This window comes from Capsicum annuum, chromosome 6, assembly GCF_002878395.1.
Source record: "Capsicum annuum cultivar UCD-10X-F1 chromosome 6, UCD10Xv1.1, whole genome shotgun sequence".
In the NCBI taxonomy this organism is placed as follows: domain Eukaryota; kingdom Viridiplantae; phylum Streptophyta; class Magnoliopsida; order Solanales; family Solanaceae; genus Capsicum; species Capsicum annuum.
In genome coordinates, this window is record NC_061116.1 from 198328383 (window position 1) to 198348163 (window position 19781).

At 38.4% G+C, this 19781-nt stretch overlaps 1 protein-coding gene across 1 annotated transcript; it reads right to left on the reverse strand.

The window, feature by feature from the left end:
- Positions 1-14837: 14837 nt before the first annotated feature.
- LOC107876080 lies at positions 14838-18656 on the reverse strand. The gene is made up of 3 exons (XM_016723080.2): positions 18157-18656; positions 15880-15976; positions 14838-15367 (listed from the first exon to the last, which is right to left on the reverse strand). Exons 1-3 carry the CDS (start codon positions 18461-18463, stop codon positions 15295-15297), a joined length of 477 nt encoding a protein of 158 aa, XP_016578566.1. The 5' UTR covers positions 18464-18656; the 3' UTR covers positions 14838-15294.
- Between the last annotated feature and the right edge of the window lie 1125 nt (positions 18657-19781).

The following is a 19781-nucleotide window of genomic DNA, read 5'->3' on the forward strand; positions in this document are numbered from 1 at the left end:
GATGATTTATCTAAGTTGAAATGCGCAATGCTAAGTAATTTTCTAAGGCTGGAGATGAATGTTAAAACCCTACGGAGAGTAATTACCAGTGGCAGGATTTCATAACGGGTTTTAAAGACAAAAAATGGGTTCAAAATAGATAATCTTTCTGGTGGGTGTTGTTTATTTAGGTTAAAAGGGCTCAAAGTACAAGGAGGCCTGTTATCCTATCCTAACGACTCCCCTAGAAGACTATATCTAAGACTCGGGTAAGTTCTAGGTCTTAACCTATGAAAGAACTGCAAGTAAAACCTCACACCCACAGGCAACGAAATTAAGCTTCCTTTGCATTTCTTGGATTATTCATTGCATGTTGCATGCACCTTTTCTAGACTAATGCTAAATATAGAATTACTGACAGTTATATACACATGTTTACATGAATAAGATAAATAATTACATACACATGTTCATAGTCTTATGACGCATCATTCATAACCCATATTTACAATAAAGTACTGAAAGAGAAACAGTTTATAGATACTCACTAAACACATATATTTACATCACAGGCTGCAGAATTTGAAATGCGATAATAAAAACACCCTAAACATGCCGCTTCTACCAGATAGTACATGATTGGATTCAGAATATCGGCAACACATCCAACCATGGTGTAAATAAATATAGCCCACCCCCACACAAAAAAGATATGCATTGTCCTCAAAGCAATAAATTACCGTAACTGAGGATTGGGTTATCTACTTCGCCTCTTATTCCTTTGAGATATCTGTCAGGTTATGCTGGTCTAACTCCTCAGGTGACATTGCTTCTCTCTTTCTCTTTTTTTTTTCTTTCCTTGCTGTTTTTTCATCCATTTGCAACTTGCCTTTATGCTTCATGGGTCTACCCATCAGATCCAGAATGCCCTCATCATCATCACTTACCACCAAAGTCAGGTCAAATACAGACGGTTGTGATTGTTTCTTCTTTAACTCCGTTATGTCAGCCTTTGCCTGCTCAAATTCAGCCATGAGCTTGGCAAGATAAGGGAGAGATAGTAAATCTAGCCTTTTGTTGATGCGAGCTTCCATGTTATCCATTTTAGCTTGAATAGTTTGAAATGGCCTGACTACTTCGACCACAATTTCATCCACAAAAGGTTTGAAATCTCCAGCCCACTTTTCTAACTGCTTCTGAAATCGCTTTTGATTCTTCACTACCTTGATAAAATTCACCGGGTTGAATTTGTATTCTGCAAAATCCACTCCACTAGCAAACTATGTAGAATCTAACCCTGCAGACATACCCTGGGGCACATAATCAGGTGGCACATATATGGTAATGGGTAAAGGCATACCTTCGGGCATTTTTGTGGCTTTGGGAATTGGTACAGACTGAGACTGATATGCTGGAGGTTTGGTCACACTAATTTTGAACTTTAATTCATCTTTCGACTTCTCAATGTCCTGCTTATGTGTAGTCTGTACCTCATTGTCAACCCCACTGATAAGTGGCACCCCAGCTTGTTTGCATAATTCAGTGATTAAACATGGAAAGGGTACATATGTGATCACTTTATGAGCTCGCACAAATATCTCGTCTGCAATTAGCTGACTAAAATCAATTGGTAGCCCTGAAATCAAACTAGACACTACTACTGCTCTGTGATGATCCAAGTTCCCATCTCCTTTTGTTGGCATTAACCTCAACCAGACAATAGCCCACCAGAACTTAACTTTAAAGCTAAGAGTGAACTTTGCGATGCACTCTTTGGAATTAGTCAACCAGGAAGTATTTCCACCATCAGTCAATAACGCCGTCGCCCAACGTCTCTGACCGAAAACATTTCTCATTCTATACTCAAAATCTGGGACCGTAGATGGAGCCTCATATCCTGGCCTGAATAACATCCTATTAATTATTCAGGCTGAGATATCAACGGTGACCCCTCGGACTGAGACAGACTCCCTATTTGGTCTATGTAAGATTGGAGTTCCCTTTGGACATTCTGCTTTCACCAAACATAGGTAATTTGTAAAGAATTCTCTTACCCAATTCGGTTGGTAGTTTCCTATCGGCCTGCTCATCCATGCTAGTCCATATTCATTGAACCAACACTCTAACTCAGGATATTCATGAAGCTCTGTTGCCATAATCTGATGTTCTTCTAGAAATTACCTTTGGATCCCTTAAGCTGTGGGTGTCAACCCATCATAGAACTCTTTGTGTGATCTCTCTATTTGCCACCTGATAGCATCTTGAATCTGGGGATCTTTCCTCCTGATAATGTTATCACCCTCCTGTTCATTTTCTGCATCAGTAGCTTCCGTTTGATCCTCCACATTAGCCGTTTCAGTTTCACCTTCTATGGGTAATGGTTGGGTTGAAGCAACTGTTGCTTCATTCAGACTTGAATCAGTGAAGCTGATGCTATTCTCACTCTCCTCCTCAAACTGAAGGATTGTGGTGGCTTCCCTTTTAGTTCGCCTAGTATTATAGGCCCGTGCGGATGCATTTCTACCTTGTTGAGATCTTCCTCCTATGGCTTGTGGAAGTTTAGGGGCCCTATCACCTGAATACCAGTTTAAGAAATTAGTTCAAAATTCAAACACAATTAAAATTGTTGCAAATATGGTCTGACGGTAGATCTGACGGTCCACCAGAGGTTGGACGGTCCACCAACTCTGCCGTCAACCATTAAGCAGTGACCCACAACATCTTGGGATTTCTGACGGTTAATGTGGTGGTCCATCACAAAGTTGACGGTCCACCACTTCGACCGTCATGGCTTATACAGAAGATGGATTTTATTGAGTATTCTGACGGTCATCTTGGTGGTCCGTCAAGAAGTTAACGATCCACCAGTTTGACCGTCGCACCTTCGTCTTTAGCCAAAAAGTTTGGGTTCGACCATTTTGTCGAGCAATAGCACATCAGGTCATATTTTTAACTACCATCACAGATCTAAACTCATATTTTAAGCACATTGGTCTCATTTTTCACTTTATATCACCCAGATTTCACACTAGTTTGTACTTTGAATTTCAACTCAAGACATTCATACTCAGTAGACTAAGAACAAACCAATAAATCATTCTTTACACTTAATATGGACTACCAGAAGAGAAGGGTTTTCACTTACCTCGATTCTCGATTACACTACGTGCTTGAAGCTTCAGAGATAAAGCTAACTTACAAATCCTAGCACCTATGTTACTTTTGGTTTATGATGGAGAGACGAGAGAGTTGAGTTGATTTAAATAAGGCACAAATACAGGAGATGAGGGGCCTCAGATGGGATAACTCTCTTCAGGTTCTTTGAATCTTAAAGAAGTGGAAAAGTCAAAGGTCATGGAACGGTTACAATGAGTGTACCCACTCAATTTATTCTCAAAATCTCACTTCGGGTCAAATATGGAGTACTTATAAAGAGTACCGATATAACCCAACCCAATTCAGAATTAGGTTTAAAGTGACTGTCAAATTGATGGTACATCACGAATGTGACGTACCACCACTCTGAACGTCATCCTTTACCTAAGTCGATGTATTTTTATTTCGGTGTGACGGTAAGTGGGATGGTCCACAACATCTATGATGGTCCACCAGATTGGCCGTCACTACTTACTAGAATGTGGGTCACCAGTCTTACTTCTGACGGCTTTTTTGATGGCCCACCAAATATGTGACGGTTCGCCACTTAGTCCATCAGATCCTATCCAGTGTATACATTTCCTTGCCAATTCTTGACGATTGAAAGTGTTGGTCCATCAGAGGACTGGTGGTTCGTCAAGTCGTCCGTCACAATGGTCCAGTCGCTCAGATGTATGCCTATTTCCCTTTTTACCGCATTTCTGGCCCTGCACACTTCATTAACGTATCAAAATTGTACAAAAACATAAAATAGACTCTAACTATGGTTACAACAACATGTTATGGGTTGCCTCCCACTAGCACCTGATTTAACGTCATGGCACGACTCAGGTATCTCGAGTACTCAGACTTCATCAAGATAAACAAACCAATAAATCATTCTTTTACACTTAATATGGACTACCAGAAGAGAAGGGTTTTCACTTACCTCGATTCTCGATTACACTACGTGCTTGAAGCTTCAGAGACAAAGCTAACTTACAAATCCTAGCACCCGTGTTACTTTTGGTTTATGATGGAGAGACAGGAGAGTTGAGTTGATTTAAATAAGGCCCAAATACAGGAGATGAGGGGCCTCAGATAGGATAACTCTCTTCAGGTTCTTTGAATCTTAAAGAAGTGGAAAAGTCAAAGGTCATGGAACGGTTACAATGAGTGTACCCACTCAGTTTTATTCTCAAAATCGCACTTCGGGTCAAATATGGAGTACTTATAAAGAGTACCGATTTAACCCAACCCGATTTAGAGTTAGGTTTAAAGTGACCGTCAAATTGATGGTACATCATGAATGTGACGTACCACCATTCTGAACGTCATCCCTTACCTGAGTCAATGTGTTTCTGTTTTGGTATGACGGTAAGTGGGACGGTCCACAAAATCTGTGATGGTCCACCAGATTGGCCGTCACTGCTTACTAGAATGTGGGTCACCAGTCTTACTTCTGACGGCTGTTTTGATGGCCCACTATATATGTGACGGTCCGCCACTTTGTCCATCAGATCCTATCCAGTGTATACATTTCCTTTCTAATTCCATCTTTGTTTGAAGACACTACCATCTTCGTTTTCAAGATCAACTACTCCAGAAAGTAGACTTGGCTAATTTTGAATGGACCTGACCATTTAGACTTCAACTTACCTCGAAATAGCTTCAATCTGGAGTTGAAAAAAAGTACCAAATTACCTTTCCTGAATTCTCTCTGTGCAATCCTTTGATCATGGTATTTCTTCATCTTCTCTTTATACAAGTCAGCTCTTTCATAAGCCCTGAGACGAAATTCATCCATCTTATTTATCTGCTCCAATCTTAGACCAGCTGCTTCCTTCCAATGCATATTCAGCCTTTTGCGAGCCCATAAGGCCTTATGATCAAGCTCGATTGGCAAATGTTATGCCTTTCCATAGACCAGTTGATACGGAGATATGCCAATTGGTGTCTTGAAAGTAGTTCGGTACGCCCACAAGGCGTCATCTAGCTTCCGATACTAATCTTTCCTATTAGCGTTCACAGTTTTGGTGAGAATGGCCTTAATCTCACGATTCGACACCTCCACTTGCCCACTAGTTTGTGGATGATATGGAGTTGATACTCGGTGTTGTTTTACTCCATACTTTGCCAAAACAGCCCTGAAAACTTTATTGCGGAAATGGGATCCCCAATCACTTATGATTGTTCTTGGTACTCCAAAACGGGAGAATATGTTCTTCTTCAGAAATGCTACAACTCTTTTTCCTTCATTGTTAGCCAACGCCACAGCTTCTACCCATTTTGATACATAGTCTACAACTACTAGGATGTATTTTAACCTGTGTGAGCTTACAAATAGGCCCATGAAGTCAATGCCCCATACATCAAACAACTCTACTTCCATCATTTTAGACATTGGCATCTCATGGCGTTTGGAGATTGATCCTTGTCTCTGATATTGATCACATCTACGAACAAGCTCATATGCATCTCTGAATAATGTGGGATAATAGTAGCCACTCTGCAGTACTTTCTGAGCAATACGGTTACCTGTATGGTGACCACCAACAGGTGAAGCATAGCATTCTTCCAAAATACTCAGCATCTCCACACCTGGGACACAACGCCTAATAACATCATCCGTACATCGCCGAAAAGATAGGGCTCACCCCAGAAATACTGGGTCACATCATGAAGGAACTTTTTCCTTTGGTGAAAGGAAAGATTATCTGGCATTACCTCACTTACCACGTAGTTTGCGAAATCAGCATACCACAAAATCTGCTCGATCTTCGCAGCTAGTATCTTCTCATCCGAAAAAGAATCATCAATATCTAACTTGTCCTTGATTGGTTGTTCACATTCAAGTTTGGATAAGTGATCAACCACCTGATTTTCACACCACGTACAATCCTTTACCTCAAAGTCAAAATTTTGAAACAATAATACCCACCGGATCAATCTCAGCTTTGCAAATTTCTTAGCCATTAAGTACTTCAGAGCTACATGATCCGTGTGGACCACCACCTTGGTCCTTAGCAAAAACGCTCTGAATTTCTCAAAGGTGTATACTACAGCCAAGAGCTCTTGTTCAGTCACAATGTAGTTCTTTTGAGCCCCATTTAGGGCTTTGCTGGCATAAGAGATTGGATGAAACAACTTATCCTTTTTCTGGCCCAACACAGCTTCAAGCGCCACCCTGCTAGCATCACACATTAGTTCAAACTACTTTTTCCAGTCCGGAGTAATAATAACTGGAGCCTCCACTAATTTTAGCTTAATGCATTCGAACGCCTGCCTGCAGTCATCATCAAAAGAGAACTTAGCCTTTTTTTTTAAGAAGTTTGCCTAATAGGTTTGCAGCCTTCGAGAAATCTTTTATAAATCTACGATAAAATCCTGCATGGCTAAGAAAGCTACGCACTTCTTTTACAGAGATGCGGGGAGGTAGTTTCTCGATGACCTCAACCTTGGCCCTATCTACCTCAATACCTTTCGCCACCATGAAGTGGCATTTTTCCCAGTTAAGTACCAGGTTAAAATCTTCACACCGCTGTAATGCTTGACTTAAGTTCAGCAAACACAAGTCAAAGAAATCTCCAACAACTGAAAAATCATCCATAAACACCTCCAAGGTGCTTTCAACCATATCAGATAAGATCGATATCATGTACCTCTAGAATGTGGCCGGTGCATTACATAAACCAAAGGGCATCCTTTTAAAAACAAATGTACCATATGGGCACGTGGACGTCGTCTTCTCCTGATCTTCAGGAGCAATGGAGATCTAGTTATACCCGGAATAACCATCTAAGAAACAGTACCAACCTCTACCTGCCAATCGATCAAGCATCTGATCAATGAATGGCATTGGAAAGTGATCTTTTAGTGTCCACGAGTTAAGCTTTTGGTAGTCCATAAACACCCTCCACCCTGTGTCAAGCCTAAGTAAAATTAACTCATTTCTTTTATTGGACACTACCATCATGCCCCCTTTCTTGGGCACACACTGTACAAGACTCACCCATTTACTGTCTGAGATTGGGTACACCACCCTTGCATCTAGCCACTTTATGATTTCTTTCTTCATCACCTCTTGCATAGGTAGATTCAGGCGACGCTGATGCTCAATAGTGGGTACACAATTTTTCTCTAGTTGAATCTTGTGTGTACATATACCAGGAGGGATACAAATGATATCTGCAATAGTCCAACCAATAGCTCTCTTGTATCTCTTAAGAACAGAGATGAGAGCTTCCACCTGCTATTTGCCTAGATCAGCAGCAATAATAACCGATAGTGTATTTCCACTACCCAAGAATACATACCTCAGATGACTGGGTAGCTCTTTCAAGTCTAACACTGGTGGCTCTTCAATGGATGGCTTCGCCGGTGGTGAATGTCGACTCTTAAGGTCAAGATCAAGCTTCTCAGGGGCATAAGAATACGACCCCATTCCTGTCAAAGCACAGACAGTTTCTTCATACTCCTCACTATCCTCACGATCAAAGTTCATAAGCACAGCAGCCAATGGCCAAACAGTAAGTTACTCCTCCAAAGATAATTCCTGCTCGTCCTCATAATAAACATCAACTATAGAGAACACATTTATTTATTTATGCTGCTTTATTGATTTGCATACATCGAAATATACCACTTCGTCATTCATCCGAAATAAAAGCTCATTCACTCGCAGATCAATCAGCACACTTTCGATTGTAAGGAAAGGTCGACCCAAGATTATGGGCACCTCGAAGTCTAACTCACAATCCAAAATAAAAAAATTCACAGGAAAAATAAAGTTAGCCACCTTCACTAATACATCGTACAGAATACCGACAGGCTATTTTACCGACCTATCTATCATCACGAGCCGTATATTGGTTGGAGTAGGATCTCCCAACCCCAACTTTTTATAAATGGATAGCGGCATCAAGTTAATGCTAGCCACCAAATCACACAAAGCCTTAGCAAAATCCAAAGATCCAACCGTGCAAGGAATAGTGAAAGCTCCCGAATCTGCCTTCTTCTGTACTAAGGACCTTGTGGTAATCGCACTGCAATGATGGAAATTATCTGTCGGTTCATAGCTTGCTTCCCTTTTCTTTGTCAAAAGGTCCTTCATGAATTTGGTATACCCTGGTATCTGCTCCAGTGCCTCCACCAAAGGCACATTAATAGTCAGCTGCTTCAGCATGGTCATGAATTTACTGAACTTATTGTCATCGGCCTTCTTCTTTAGTTTCTAAGGAAAAAGAGGGTGGTGGTTTTGGGAGAGTTTTCTCCACCACTTTCTCCTCTTTGTTCTTCTCATCTTCAATCTTTTTAGACAGCTGTCAGCTAGGTGTAGTATTATGAATAATCTCATCCTGGTTTTCATCTTCTACCGGATGATCACAATCTGCTTCAACAACACTCTCCTCCATACTATTAATCACAGGCTTACCCACAAATGGGTTTTCCAACACCTTACCATTCCTGGTAGTAATTGCCAAACATGACCCATCTTTCCTTAGATTTTGCACTGTGTCACTTGGCAGAGTGCTAGCCTTCCTTTGATTAAATTCCACCGATAGTTGACTAATTTGCTGCTCCAACTATTTTATTGAAGTGGAATGCGAGTCAACCAATTGATTCATTGAAGACAAATCATTTTTTACCTCAGCTACTCCCGTGTTGGTTTCCTCAACTCCTTTTAATAGCTTAGCCATTATGTCCTCCATAGACATATTCCCAGAGTTAGATGCAGCAACTTCACAATTTCCAGGAGGGACATATAAACCACTCCTATCATTCTTATTCTTCCAATTCCCTTAGTCTCGGTCCTTGTATACAGATTTTTCATAGTAGTTCCAACCTTGGTTTCCTTGGCCACTACCTCGAAAACCCTCTTGATTATTCAAGTAATTTGCTTCTTCCTCAGAATCGGAGTTAGCTCTTCTTTGTGATGCAATAACTTTAACCTTCTCTGTATTTCCTAATAATATATGCTTAGTAAGAAGGTCCATTTACATTTTCATGTGAGCCATATCTTGGTCACATTCCTTTTCTCTTCGCCTGTATTCTGTGGTCATGGCAATAGATATAGTAGAGCTCGCTACCTCAGAATTCCTGGTATGCCAAGCTCTACTCTGCTTTGTCATATAATCAAGCATTTCAGATGCCTCAAGAAAAGTGAGGTCCATGAATGACCCACCTGCAGCATTATCTACCACTGGCTTAGTCACCAAATTCAAGGCCCTATATAATATCTCCATCAAGTAGACATTGGTCATGATTTGGGCACCGCATAAGCTTCTTCTTGAACCTCTCCTAAGTCTCGTGGAGAGCTTCAGTTGGAAGGTGTTTGAAATTTCTTATCTCATCTCTCAATTGTGCTCTCTTGGATGACGAAAAGAATTTTTCTAGGAAAACGTCTTTCAGTTGCCTCCAATTGGTAATAGAGTCGGGAGTTAGCCCATTTAACCATAGAGTTGCCTCTCCAGATAAAGACAATGGGAATAAGCGCAGTCGGATCATATTTTGTCCAACCCCTAGATTGTCAAATGACTTGCATGTTGAGATAAATTAATCAGATGCAAATTCGGATCGTCGCCTACAAGTCCACCAAATAACCCTTTGAGTTACAATAGCTGGATCATAGTTTTAGTAATATTGAACTTAGCTCTGAGTGCTAAAGACGGAGGAATAATAGCCCCTGTGGAACCAACCCTATCCAACTCATCATCATCATCATCATCAAAAGCAAACTGCACAGTTCTGCGTTCGGGTCTCATTCTAGCCTGACGATCTCTGTTGACATTCCTATTCACTAGTGCATCCATATCATCTGCACGCCTTGGATTTAATAGTTCATCATCACCCAGGTCCTCATTATCAGGATTTGGTACCTAACCTGGGTTATCAGCATTCTGCTGATTTACTTGCGCAGCTGCCAATGCAGCTAATCTAGCCTGCTCCTGTTGAGCAGCTATCTTTTCAGGGTCTCGTTGCGCATCCATTCTGCCAATGAGATGTGGTTCAGGATTTATAGGTAATAATGGCTGACCGGATCTCTGTGTACTTGGCATGCACAATAGTCAACCTATTCAAAACAAAAAGAACAAACCAAAAGTAAAGTATGAGAATCTTTGACCAAAAGGTCTATTAACAATCACAAACTTAGTTGACAACCGTATTCCCTGGCAACGGCGCCAAAATTTGATACGCCCAAATTACAACTCTCGGTAGAAAGTGTAAGCGGTCGCTGTCAAATATAGAACCCAACTAAGTTGGGTGTCGAATCCCACAGGGAATACTGTGCTCACTAAGTGTTGTAATCATTATTAGACTGTTGATCAGAGGTTCCTAACCAAGAAAGGGAGTTTTGGGGTTTTAATTTGTAAAATAATTAATTGTAACAAGAGTATTCCAACTAATGATTTTCTTTTTATTTCGTAACTTTATGAGATTAAATCAAACCAGGGTTATGGTCACCAAAATGCTAGCACCATTTAGGTTGTGAATCGTTTATGAGTTCCGTTTATCAAATTCAATTGCAAGAAAGGTTGTGTCCTATTCTTTATCCCTTAGTTTCTCAACCTAAGTGGATAGATTATCCTCTAATTCTCTCAAACTCAAAGGATGCATTATTCTTTCAACCCATTTCTCATGTAAGCTAATCCTGTTAGGGCATTTGCTATTACTCTAAAGGTTAAAGCCCTTAGAATTCATGTAAACACTTTTTTTTCCCAACAAACACTTTCCTTTCAAACAAGTGTTGTTCTAGGGCTCACTCTTCAAGTTTGCAACCAAGAAAAGTCATGAAATTGAATAAAGGTTTATACAATGTCATTGAATTATGGAACTCAAATTGATTCCCAACGCATAGATGTGTTTCACATTAAGGATCCCATAACCCTAGTTATGGGATCTTAGCCACAATACTCCATAGAAGAAGAAGAAGAAGAAGAAGAAGAAGAAGAAGAAAAAGTCATTCTTGTATTATTCATAAATAGATTAAGAATTTACTTACAAAGAATCCCAAGAATCAGTTCTTCGATCTTCAATAATCAATTGTTCAATGCTAAAGTACTCCCAGATCTCAAGAATCCCCAAAGTACTGGGTTACAAAGAGTTTCAATAGATGATAAAACTTGTAAAAAGAAAAAGATATATCTTCTTAACCCTAAAATTTTGTATTTATATGTTCCCAGCTAAAAAAGGAATTTAAAATTTAAAAATAGAAAAGCCGCGTCCTAGTTGACGGTCCATATGACGGACCGTCAAAGAGTTGATGGTCCACCACCTTGTCCGTCACTTGTTTCTTCCAAATAACAGTTTTTCGATAAGACCTTACGGTCCACCTGGTGGTCCATCGAATGACTGACGGTCCACCACATTAACCGTCATTGAGTTCCTCTGGAGGGTGGTTTCTGGATAAGCATTGACGGTCCATCTGGTGGTCCGTCGCATGTCTGACGGTCCGCTATGTTGATAGTCACTTAAGGCATTTGTATGGTAGGTTCTGGATCGCCTTGACGGTCGACCTGGTGGTCCGTCGAAAGATTGACGGTCCACCATTTTGACCGTCAAACTCACTTTTCTGCTACTTTTTCCAGCTTTCTTCTGTGGTTATCTCCTTTCACTGAAAACACTAAAACTTTATTAAAGAACACTTTGGTTGCCTGGAAACATACAATTTCCCTAAGAAAATGATGCTAACTGTTCCGTAATATACCAGAACATCACATAGGCATAGAAATCTTTTTTAAATTGTACGAAGGGTTTAGAAATCATGATTTTTAAGAAAAGGGTTTTGGATTTACGATTTTAATCAATTTTAGAAGCCTTGATGATATTGTTTTGGTCCTTAGGCCTTCCCCAAAGTGATTTGAAATCCTATGTATATGTATGTATGTGTTTTAATGTGATGTTTTAATTGAGAGCCTGACTCACATGAAATCCCTCTTTTGATATGATTTATCCTATTTTTCATATGATATGGATAGTTTTGAAATGCATCTTGAAAAGTATAATACGAAATGTATATGACATGAATACGATTTTTTGAATCAAAAGAGAGGGTTGTTTGTATTGATAAATATTGAATATAAATATCTAATGGAAAGAGTTGCATGGTTTGACAAAGATTTTAGGATCACCACATTGTTATTGAAAGAATGATAATCCTTGCATAGTTTTGACTTGTGCTTTTGGAACATGAAATCTATTATATTATTTGCATGTTTTGGTGGTCTGAATTGAGTTTTTGATGAAAGAATCATGCATGATGCATTATGGCTCAGAAATAGGACTTGCAAGTCTTGGTGTGACAACACCAACTCAGATAGTGCTATGTTAATTCAGAATAGAATAGAATGCATGTTTGAAATTAGTTTTTTAGATTTTGAAGCTAGAATGATGCACGTTTCAGAACAGACTAAAATTGGGCATAAAGAGAGCTTAGGTGGTTCCCCGAAGAAGGCACGAGTTCAGACAACTCATTGCCCAAAATCGTGATTTGCTAATCCGGGTATATTATTATACGTTGGCCTAGTGCCCTGTAGCGTATCGGACCCAGACACTCCAACCCTTGCAGCATACTTCAGTTGGGGGCTTCCTCGCCGAGTCAATAGCGGATTCCATATAACCCGTGGAATATCAGACTTGTAGGGGAGTGCCACCTAACTTAGAAGTAATACAAAGATCAGAAAATTACATTGACAAAAAGGTTTTATGATTATAAAAAATGCCTATGTGTTTGGAATTTATATCATATAAGATGTTTTATGACTAACTCTAAACTACCTTATTTGTATTAAAGTTTATTTTTGATTGCTCTGCGTACCAGTACATTTGTTTTGACCCTCCTTCCTCCTAGGGTCTAAAGTTCAGTTCAGAGGTCCTGCTAGGCCGTAGAGTTTTCAGACAACAATGATACGTGCAGTTGGTGAGCCTTCTTTATTCCAGAAGGCCTATGTCTTTCAGATTATGTTATTTATTTTGGTTTAGGTCCACTGGGGGCCTTGTCCCAGTTTCAGATAGTTGTCATTTTCAGATGTAGTAGAGATTTCGCAGACTCGTTCAGATGTTGTGTAGTTGATATTGGATTTCATTTTTCATAGTTTAATTGAACTTAGAGTATGACCATGTTTCCGTAATGATTTACAATTCTGCATCTTCTATTATAATTTATGAACATTGTGCATGATTACCAGATAGAGAAGAGCGTTCGGACCTTCATGGTTCGGGATGCTCGTCACGGCCAAGGCCCCGGTTCAGGTCGTGACAGTTGTTGCTTTGATAAATTATTGTATGAGTTTGTGATGCATTGCTTGGTGATGTTTTGAGTTGCAGGAAATAAGTGGAAAGGAAAGGAATAAAGTGTTGGAGCATGTTGGGATTGGATCATTTCAACCAAAATAACAAAAAGGGAAAATACTCAGAAAAATATTTGAACTTTGACCGGATTTTTAGTTGAGCATATTGAACTTTGCATGAATTTTCCCCAGACTTTTTTAAAGTGAAACTAATTCTCCCAAAACTTTATGCCCAATTTTGACTGTCGAAAGTGTAATACACGTGCTCTTTCTTCTTCATTTTATCATTTTTCAACATTTTTTCACCATTACAATCATATTAAAGATTTCACAACTCAAATTCCTCCTACAAATAAAATTTCAAATAATTTCAGTAGTCAATTCCAAATTTCAAGTCCATTTTTATCACTTTTCACCAAAATCTTGATTCCTAATTCTTAAAATTTGGCTTTTATTTTCTTGAAACAACCATAGCAGGTCTAGTTCTTTACTATTGCAGTTATACTCAATAGAGCCATTCCAAAGCTTATATTTTGCAACAATAACTGAAGCAAAAACTGAAAGCTTTCAAAGTAACTGAGGCCATTTTGCAACACTAACTGAAGCCATTCCAAAGTTTCCAAAGTCAAAGACTTTCTTGAAAACTGGATTCCTAAATAAGCTTTTTTCACCATAATCTTGATTCCTAATTCTTGCCTCCTATTTTGATGAAATTGAAGGATGACCCATTTGGGGTGTGTGTGTTTTGAAATTGAGTCAAATTGATGTAATTGAATTGAGTATGTTGAAGATGACCCATTTGGGATATGTGTATGATGAAATTGTGTTCAATTTCAATTCAACAATGGAGCAACCATGATGCTTTGTTGATGACTCCATTGTTGAAGATGAGAATTTTTAACTGCTAACTACGCTTAGTTTATGCACTCCAGTGGTTACAAAGTTTTTTCTTTTTGTACAATGTCAGCTTTTAAAGGACTTGCAGTTGTGATACTGCAAGATGATGTTGATTATACTGTGCTGTTGAACATCTTAAGGGAAAAGCAGCTCAAAGGAAAGCCAAGGTTTAGAGGCAAAAAAAAAAGTGTGCATGTGTGTTGAAACTGGATCAAATTGATGTAGTTGAATTGAGTGTGTTGAGGTGTGTTTGAATAAATTGTGTTTAATTCATATCCAATTCAATAATGGAGCACAATTGAAGAAAAGAAAGAAAAGAGAGAAGAGAAAGAATGAAAAAATAAATAAAAAAGCATAAAATTTATAAAAATTAGAAAATTGATGGGCTGTTTGACAAATTTTTTTTTAATGATTTTTTTAACACTTTCACGCGCGCAGTGCCCGTGAATTACACGCAATGGTCCAAGTGAGCAGATATATGCTATTAAAATACAAAAAAAAATCCAGAAGATAATAGGACCACCACAAAGTTTAGTATGCTCAACTGAAAATTCAGGTATTTTTGTGAATATTATCTCTAACACAAATAAAGCAAAAACCATGAGTTAGGAATGTTTACAAGTCAGAAGCTATAAATCCAACTAAACAGCCTCTTGCTCAGGCAGGTTACGCTTGCTTAAATTAAGACAGGTCACTCGTGACCATCATGCTACATAACATAAACAACCAAAGGGTACATCGCAAAAATATATCTGTATTACAGATCAAGCATAACTTTAGGGGAAATAAAACCAGCTTCGAAAAATATTAAGAAGAGTTGGGGACAACGCTGGTAAGTAATAGCACCAGTTTGAGGCTCACTTAAACATAACTTCCTCATCCCATTGTTTTCAATAGTCGCAACTTCACCTAATTTAGCTGTCTGTGAAATGCCCTAAACCAGCTTTCTGCACTTGATCCGTACGCCTTGTGAACCATGGAACAAAAATTGTTATTATGCTGTTATTCTTGAACGACCCTTTGCAATACGTCGAGCAATAACTCTCCGGCCACCCTTTGTTGCTTTGCTGCTCAATGATTAAAATATGTGCTAGTCAGAACTCCACAAATAACGTTTATAAAGCAAGTGAACCAAGAAAACTGAAACTAGCTGGACAAATAAATGACTGAGCTGATCAGGTAAACTAGGAGGCAAATGACAACCTAATTCTCGTTGCCAGCATGAGAGAACATTAGAATCATGGGCTACCTATTAAGCCTAGCAAAACATGGGATATACTTTAACTCCCATCTCCATTTTCATGTACACTTAACCCCTAGTTGGAATTGTTCTAAAAGTAAAATAAGTTGTCGATAACTTAAATACACTCTGGTGAATGTATTGTATATATATAATGCTACAGCGGTCTCCAGAAACAGAAGGAGAAACAAAAGTAGTCTAGTGCATATTCTTTCATCAACTCAAAGACCCAAAAAGCTAAAATAGAATAAAATAGGTGCCAGATGGTGCATAATGCTACTTTTATGAGAATGTGGCCCATTCGCCCAGCAGGTAAAAGATCAAGTGAGAGATGCGTACCGAGCAAAGAAACCATGTGTCCTTTTGCGCCTCATGTTGCTGGGCTGGTAGGTTCTCTTAGGGAACAAAAGCATCCCACTCGACGAAGAATCATCAACTTCATGAGCAGATATAGAAGAACGATGCAGTAATTCATGTAAAATCATGTTAGTATTCAAGTCGACGATGATCTAAATGGATGCCGATAAAAGAAGAAATAATAATGTAAATTGTTAAATAGCTTTTACAAAAATAATTACCAGTCCAAGTGAGGTGCAAGCTCAGTTATATAAAAAGTTTAATTTCTAACTACCCAAGCTTTTTATTCATTAGGAAACTGAAGTACACAACAATTAATAATTTGAAAAAGTGTATAGCAACCAAATAGACCAAAAAAAGCCTACATACAGCTACCATCTCTATATAATTGTCTAGCATCTAGGTAATTCATCTTTCCTAAAAAATTTACATGGTTCATCAGAATGCAACCAAGTAGACAAAAAAGGAGCGTCCATACAGCTATCAACTCTATATATGGTTGTCTAACATCAAGACAATTCGTGTTTCCCAACTTCTTTAGAGCGCACTCTCCAAGTGCCAGTTAGAATGTAGGGAACCATGAGAACGGCGATAACCATAGACTACAAACTCCAGTACTGATTTGTTTTTGTAATGTGCAATGAATTTTCAGAACGACATTTGTTGTCTTTTGATGTACATATAGTGTAACCATAGTGGATGGAAACTATCTCCACTTTTAGCAGAAGGAATCAGTTAAAAAAATTGGGTAAGTTGTGAGGGTCAAAACCCAACACATTTTTAGCCCATTTCAGCACAACCCATTTCATCCCAAGTAACTTTTGGGCCAACTTTTAACCCAACCCATTTATTAACTTAGTGCATTTAGGCCCGCACAAATCCAGCACAACCGGCCCATTTGACACTCCTATTGTGTAAACATGAATGAATTAACACATGGACTGTCAGAATATTGTGTTACAATGAGCTAAAAATCTACAACCTAACAGGTTACATCTACCCTGTTGGTAATTCTCTTTTTAATGATTTATCTTTTGAGATATGAGAGCTCCTTTTCCATTCTAGTGATCAAAAGTACTACGCTAGTTCTCACTGAAAACTAAACTGTCTATTTTCGCTGAAGAAGATGTTGCTAACAGCTCCCTGTTTCTATTAATAGACACTAGATAGTATTTTGACTTTCTAAATTTGAGCATCATTTTTTTGACAAAGTAAATTTGAGCATCATTAAAAGGAAGTGCAGCTAGGAAACAAAGAATATTCAGTTCAAGAACCAACATCACAATGTTCAAAGGTTGAAATGTGTTGCTAAATTCGGTAACACTGGAAATGAACCAAAATCTATCAAGACATATAATTAGTAAATTGTAGTTCTACAATAGAAATTACTGCAACCTTGTAATGGGTTGAGTTGGGCAAGTTGACACAATTATTATTTTATACATTTGAAACCCAACCTTTGACCCACACATAAACTTCAGCAGGTTGGACTATAACTCATCTTTTTGATTAACTTGATTCTTGTTCCGCCCAGCTGAATTCCAACACAACACTGTAAATAATCAATGAACTTGAACAGGCAGCGGCTCAAGAAACTTTCAGCGGTGACTTTTACCAGTTACCAACCCATGGTACAAAATGCAGCATTAGATGGACTGGTCAGGCATATTATCTTTGCCTATAGAAAAAATAAGAGCTTTTTTTTAGTGATCTAACTATATTGAACTTTCCTGATAAGTGTGATAAACCTAAAGAGAAGCAACAGGCTAGAATTGGAATTGGAACAACTGTCATTCCATTCCATTTGAAACTCAATCAATTAACAATCCAGAGTGCTAGGTATCTTCTAAGTGCCCCCTCCTTTTCAAAAAATAAAAAAATCTAAATCAATCATTGGTATTGGGTTCAAGCCTTGGAAACAGCCTCCGACAGAAATGCAAGGTAAGGCTGCATACGATACACCCTTGTGGTGGGGCCCTTCCCTCAACACTGTGCATAGCGGTAGCTTTAGGGCACCGGATTGCCCTTTTTAAATCAATCATTCAACCATGCCACATTTTCCAATCTAGTCGAGCTCAGCTATATGAATCACAAATCCCACCATACATATGGACTTATCCCGTCATCGTAGCACAGATAATGGGATAATTAATTTTGGGATTAAGACATAATGCGTACCTTATCGTTTCAGTTAAATATCAAAATTACACAGAAGTTAGTATAAATTGAAATGTCGAGAGGGAAAAAAAAGAGATATACCGTCAGGTAGGAAAAAAGGGAGAGAAGGAAGGCCAGTTGGATATAAGAAACCTTCGGTGGAAAGCTTCTTCAACGAATCAACCTCAGATTGGGGCACATTAAGAGGGATCGGAGACTGTGACTGTAACTGTGAATTTGACTGAGAAAAGAGAGATGGAAAAAGCCGAGCAGTGAGTAGTGTCCGATTTGCATTTGCAATTTCTGGGGTTTGAGCTGCTGTTGAACATCTCAAGTTTTGGCTCCTCATCATACGGCTAATCAGAGATACGCCTGTCCGAATTAGGGTTTGTGAAGAAGACGACGACATTTTCGAACAGTCGATGCTAAGCCCTAGTACTGTATCTTCCAATTTCCTCCATTTTCGTTCTGTAAACAACCTTAAAGCTTATTTGGGCTGGATCCTGATCCTTCTTGTGGGCCTTGGTTTCTAGATCTGCCTGGCTGGGTCATTTGTATTTCTGGCCTTATTTTGCTTTCATATTGAATTTTGGGTAACTTCCATAAATCTCAAATTTTAAGTGATATTACATTTATCCCAACTATTTGGTTAATTACATATTATCTCGATTTTTTAAAATTGTGATATATATGTTATAAGGTGAAACATATAAAAAGTGATACATTTAAAATTGACTAGATATTTATTTAAGAAAGTAATAGATTCTCCTTTATTCTGTGGAGCAAATCACGCGCAAATAGTTATACAATGAATTAATGAGATTCCAGTACACCCAATCAAACTTCAATTTCAATTGGTGACCACTTTAGTTGAAGCAAAGCAAAGGAGCATAACATAGAGGCGGCGGCGGCAATGACGGAATCTGTTCAGTGTTTCAGGGCGGAAAAAGACTGCTGTAGCAGTAACCCTGCTTGTCGCTGATCCTAGAAGGTGTGAGCCTAAGAAGTTTGGTGGTTGTGGTGCTCGTTCTAGGTTCTAGAAATCTTACCGTTAATTTCTGTTTTATGTTGAAAAATATTGGTCCTTTATTGCTATGGTTTTGAAATTTTGCTATGAATTTTAAAGTTATTTTATGTTTTGGATTTTAAAATTTTATCAAGTGATTGCAATATGATGTATGAAGTTCATGCATAAGTAGATGGATAATGAATTGGATTCTATTTTGCAAAAAAAAAAAAAAAAAATTCAATTTGTGACTGCAAGTTGAGAGTATCCGTGGCTACTTCAAATGCATCCTCTCCCATTCTCTCTTCATCACCAGAAAATAGATCTCCTTGTTCACCAGAAGTTATATTTTATATTAGTGATACATTTTTATAGTTGAAATAAATGTATGTATCACCAATAATCTGACTGCAAATGTATCACTCATACATTAATACAAAAATATCACCAATAATGTAACAACAAAATGTATGACTCTTACACTGTCAACAAATGTATCACTCATATATTGATAACAAAAGTATCATTCATATGAATCACCGTTACACTATGAAAATGTATTCCGAAAATTAATATTTGTATATATGTATCAATCGAATTAACAAAAAAATATGTATCACCTATATGTATCACCGATGATTTTTTATACTAATATTAACTTAAACATGTATGAATAACTAAATCCCTGAATCTTTAAGTGAATCACCCATTAACAACATAT

Bases quoted from the DNA above. Each gene is read 5' to 3' on its own strand.
- LOC107876080 (XM_016723080.2), bottom strand. From the start codon at position 18,463: ATGTCGTCGTCTTCTTCACAAACCCTAATTCGGACAGGCGTATCTCTG. The intron at 15,977-18,156 runs GTATATCTCTTT...CTGCTCATGAAG, and splicing joins CCCTTTTTTCCTACCTGACG to TTGATGATTCTTCGTCGAGT. The intron at 15,368-15,879 runs GTACGCATCTCT...ATCATTGAGCAG, and splicing joins ACACATGGTTTCTTTGCTCG to CAAAGCAACAAAGGGTGGCC.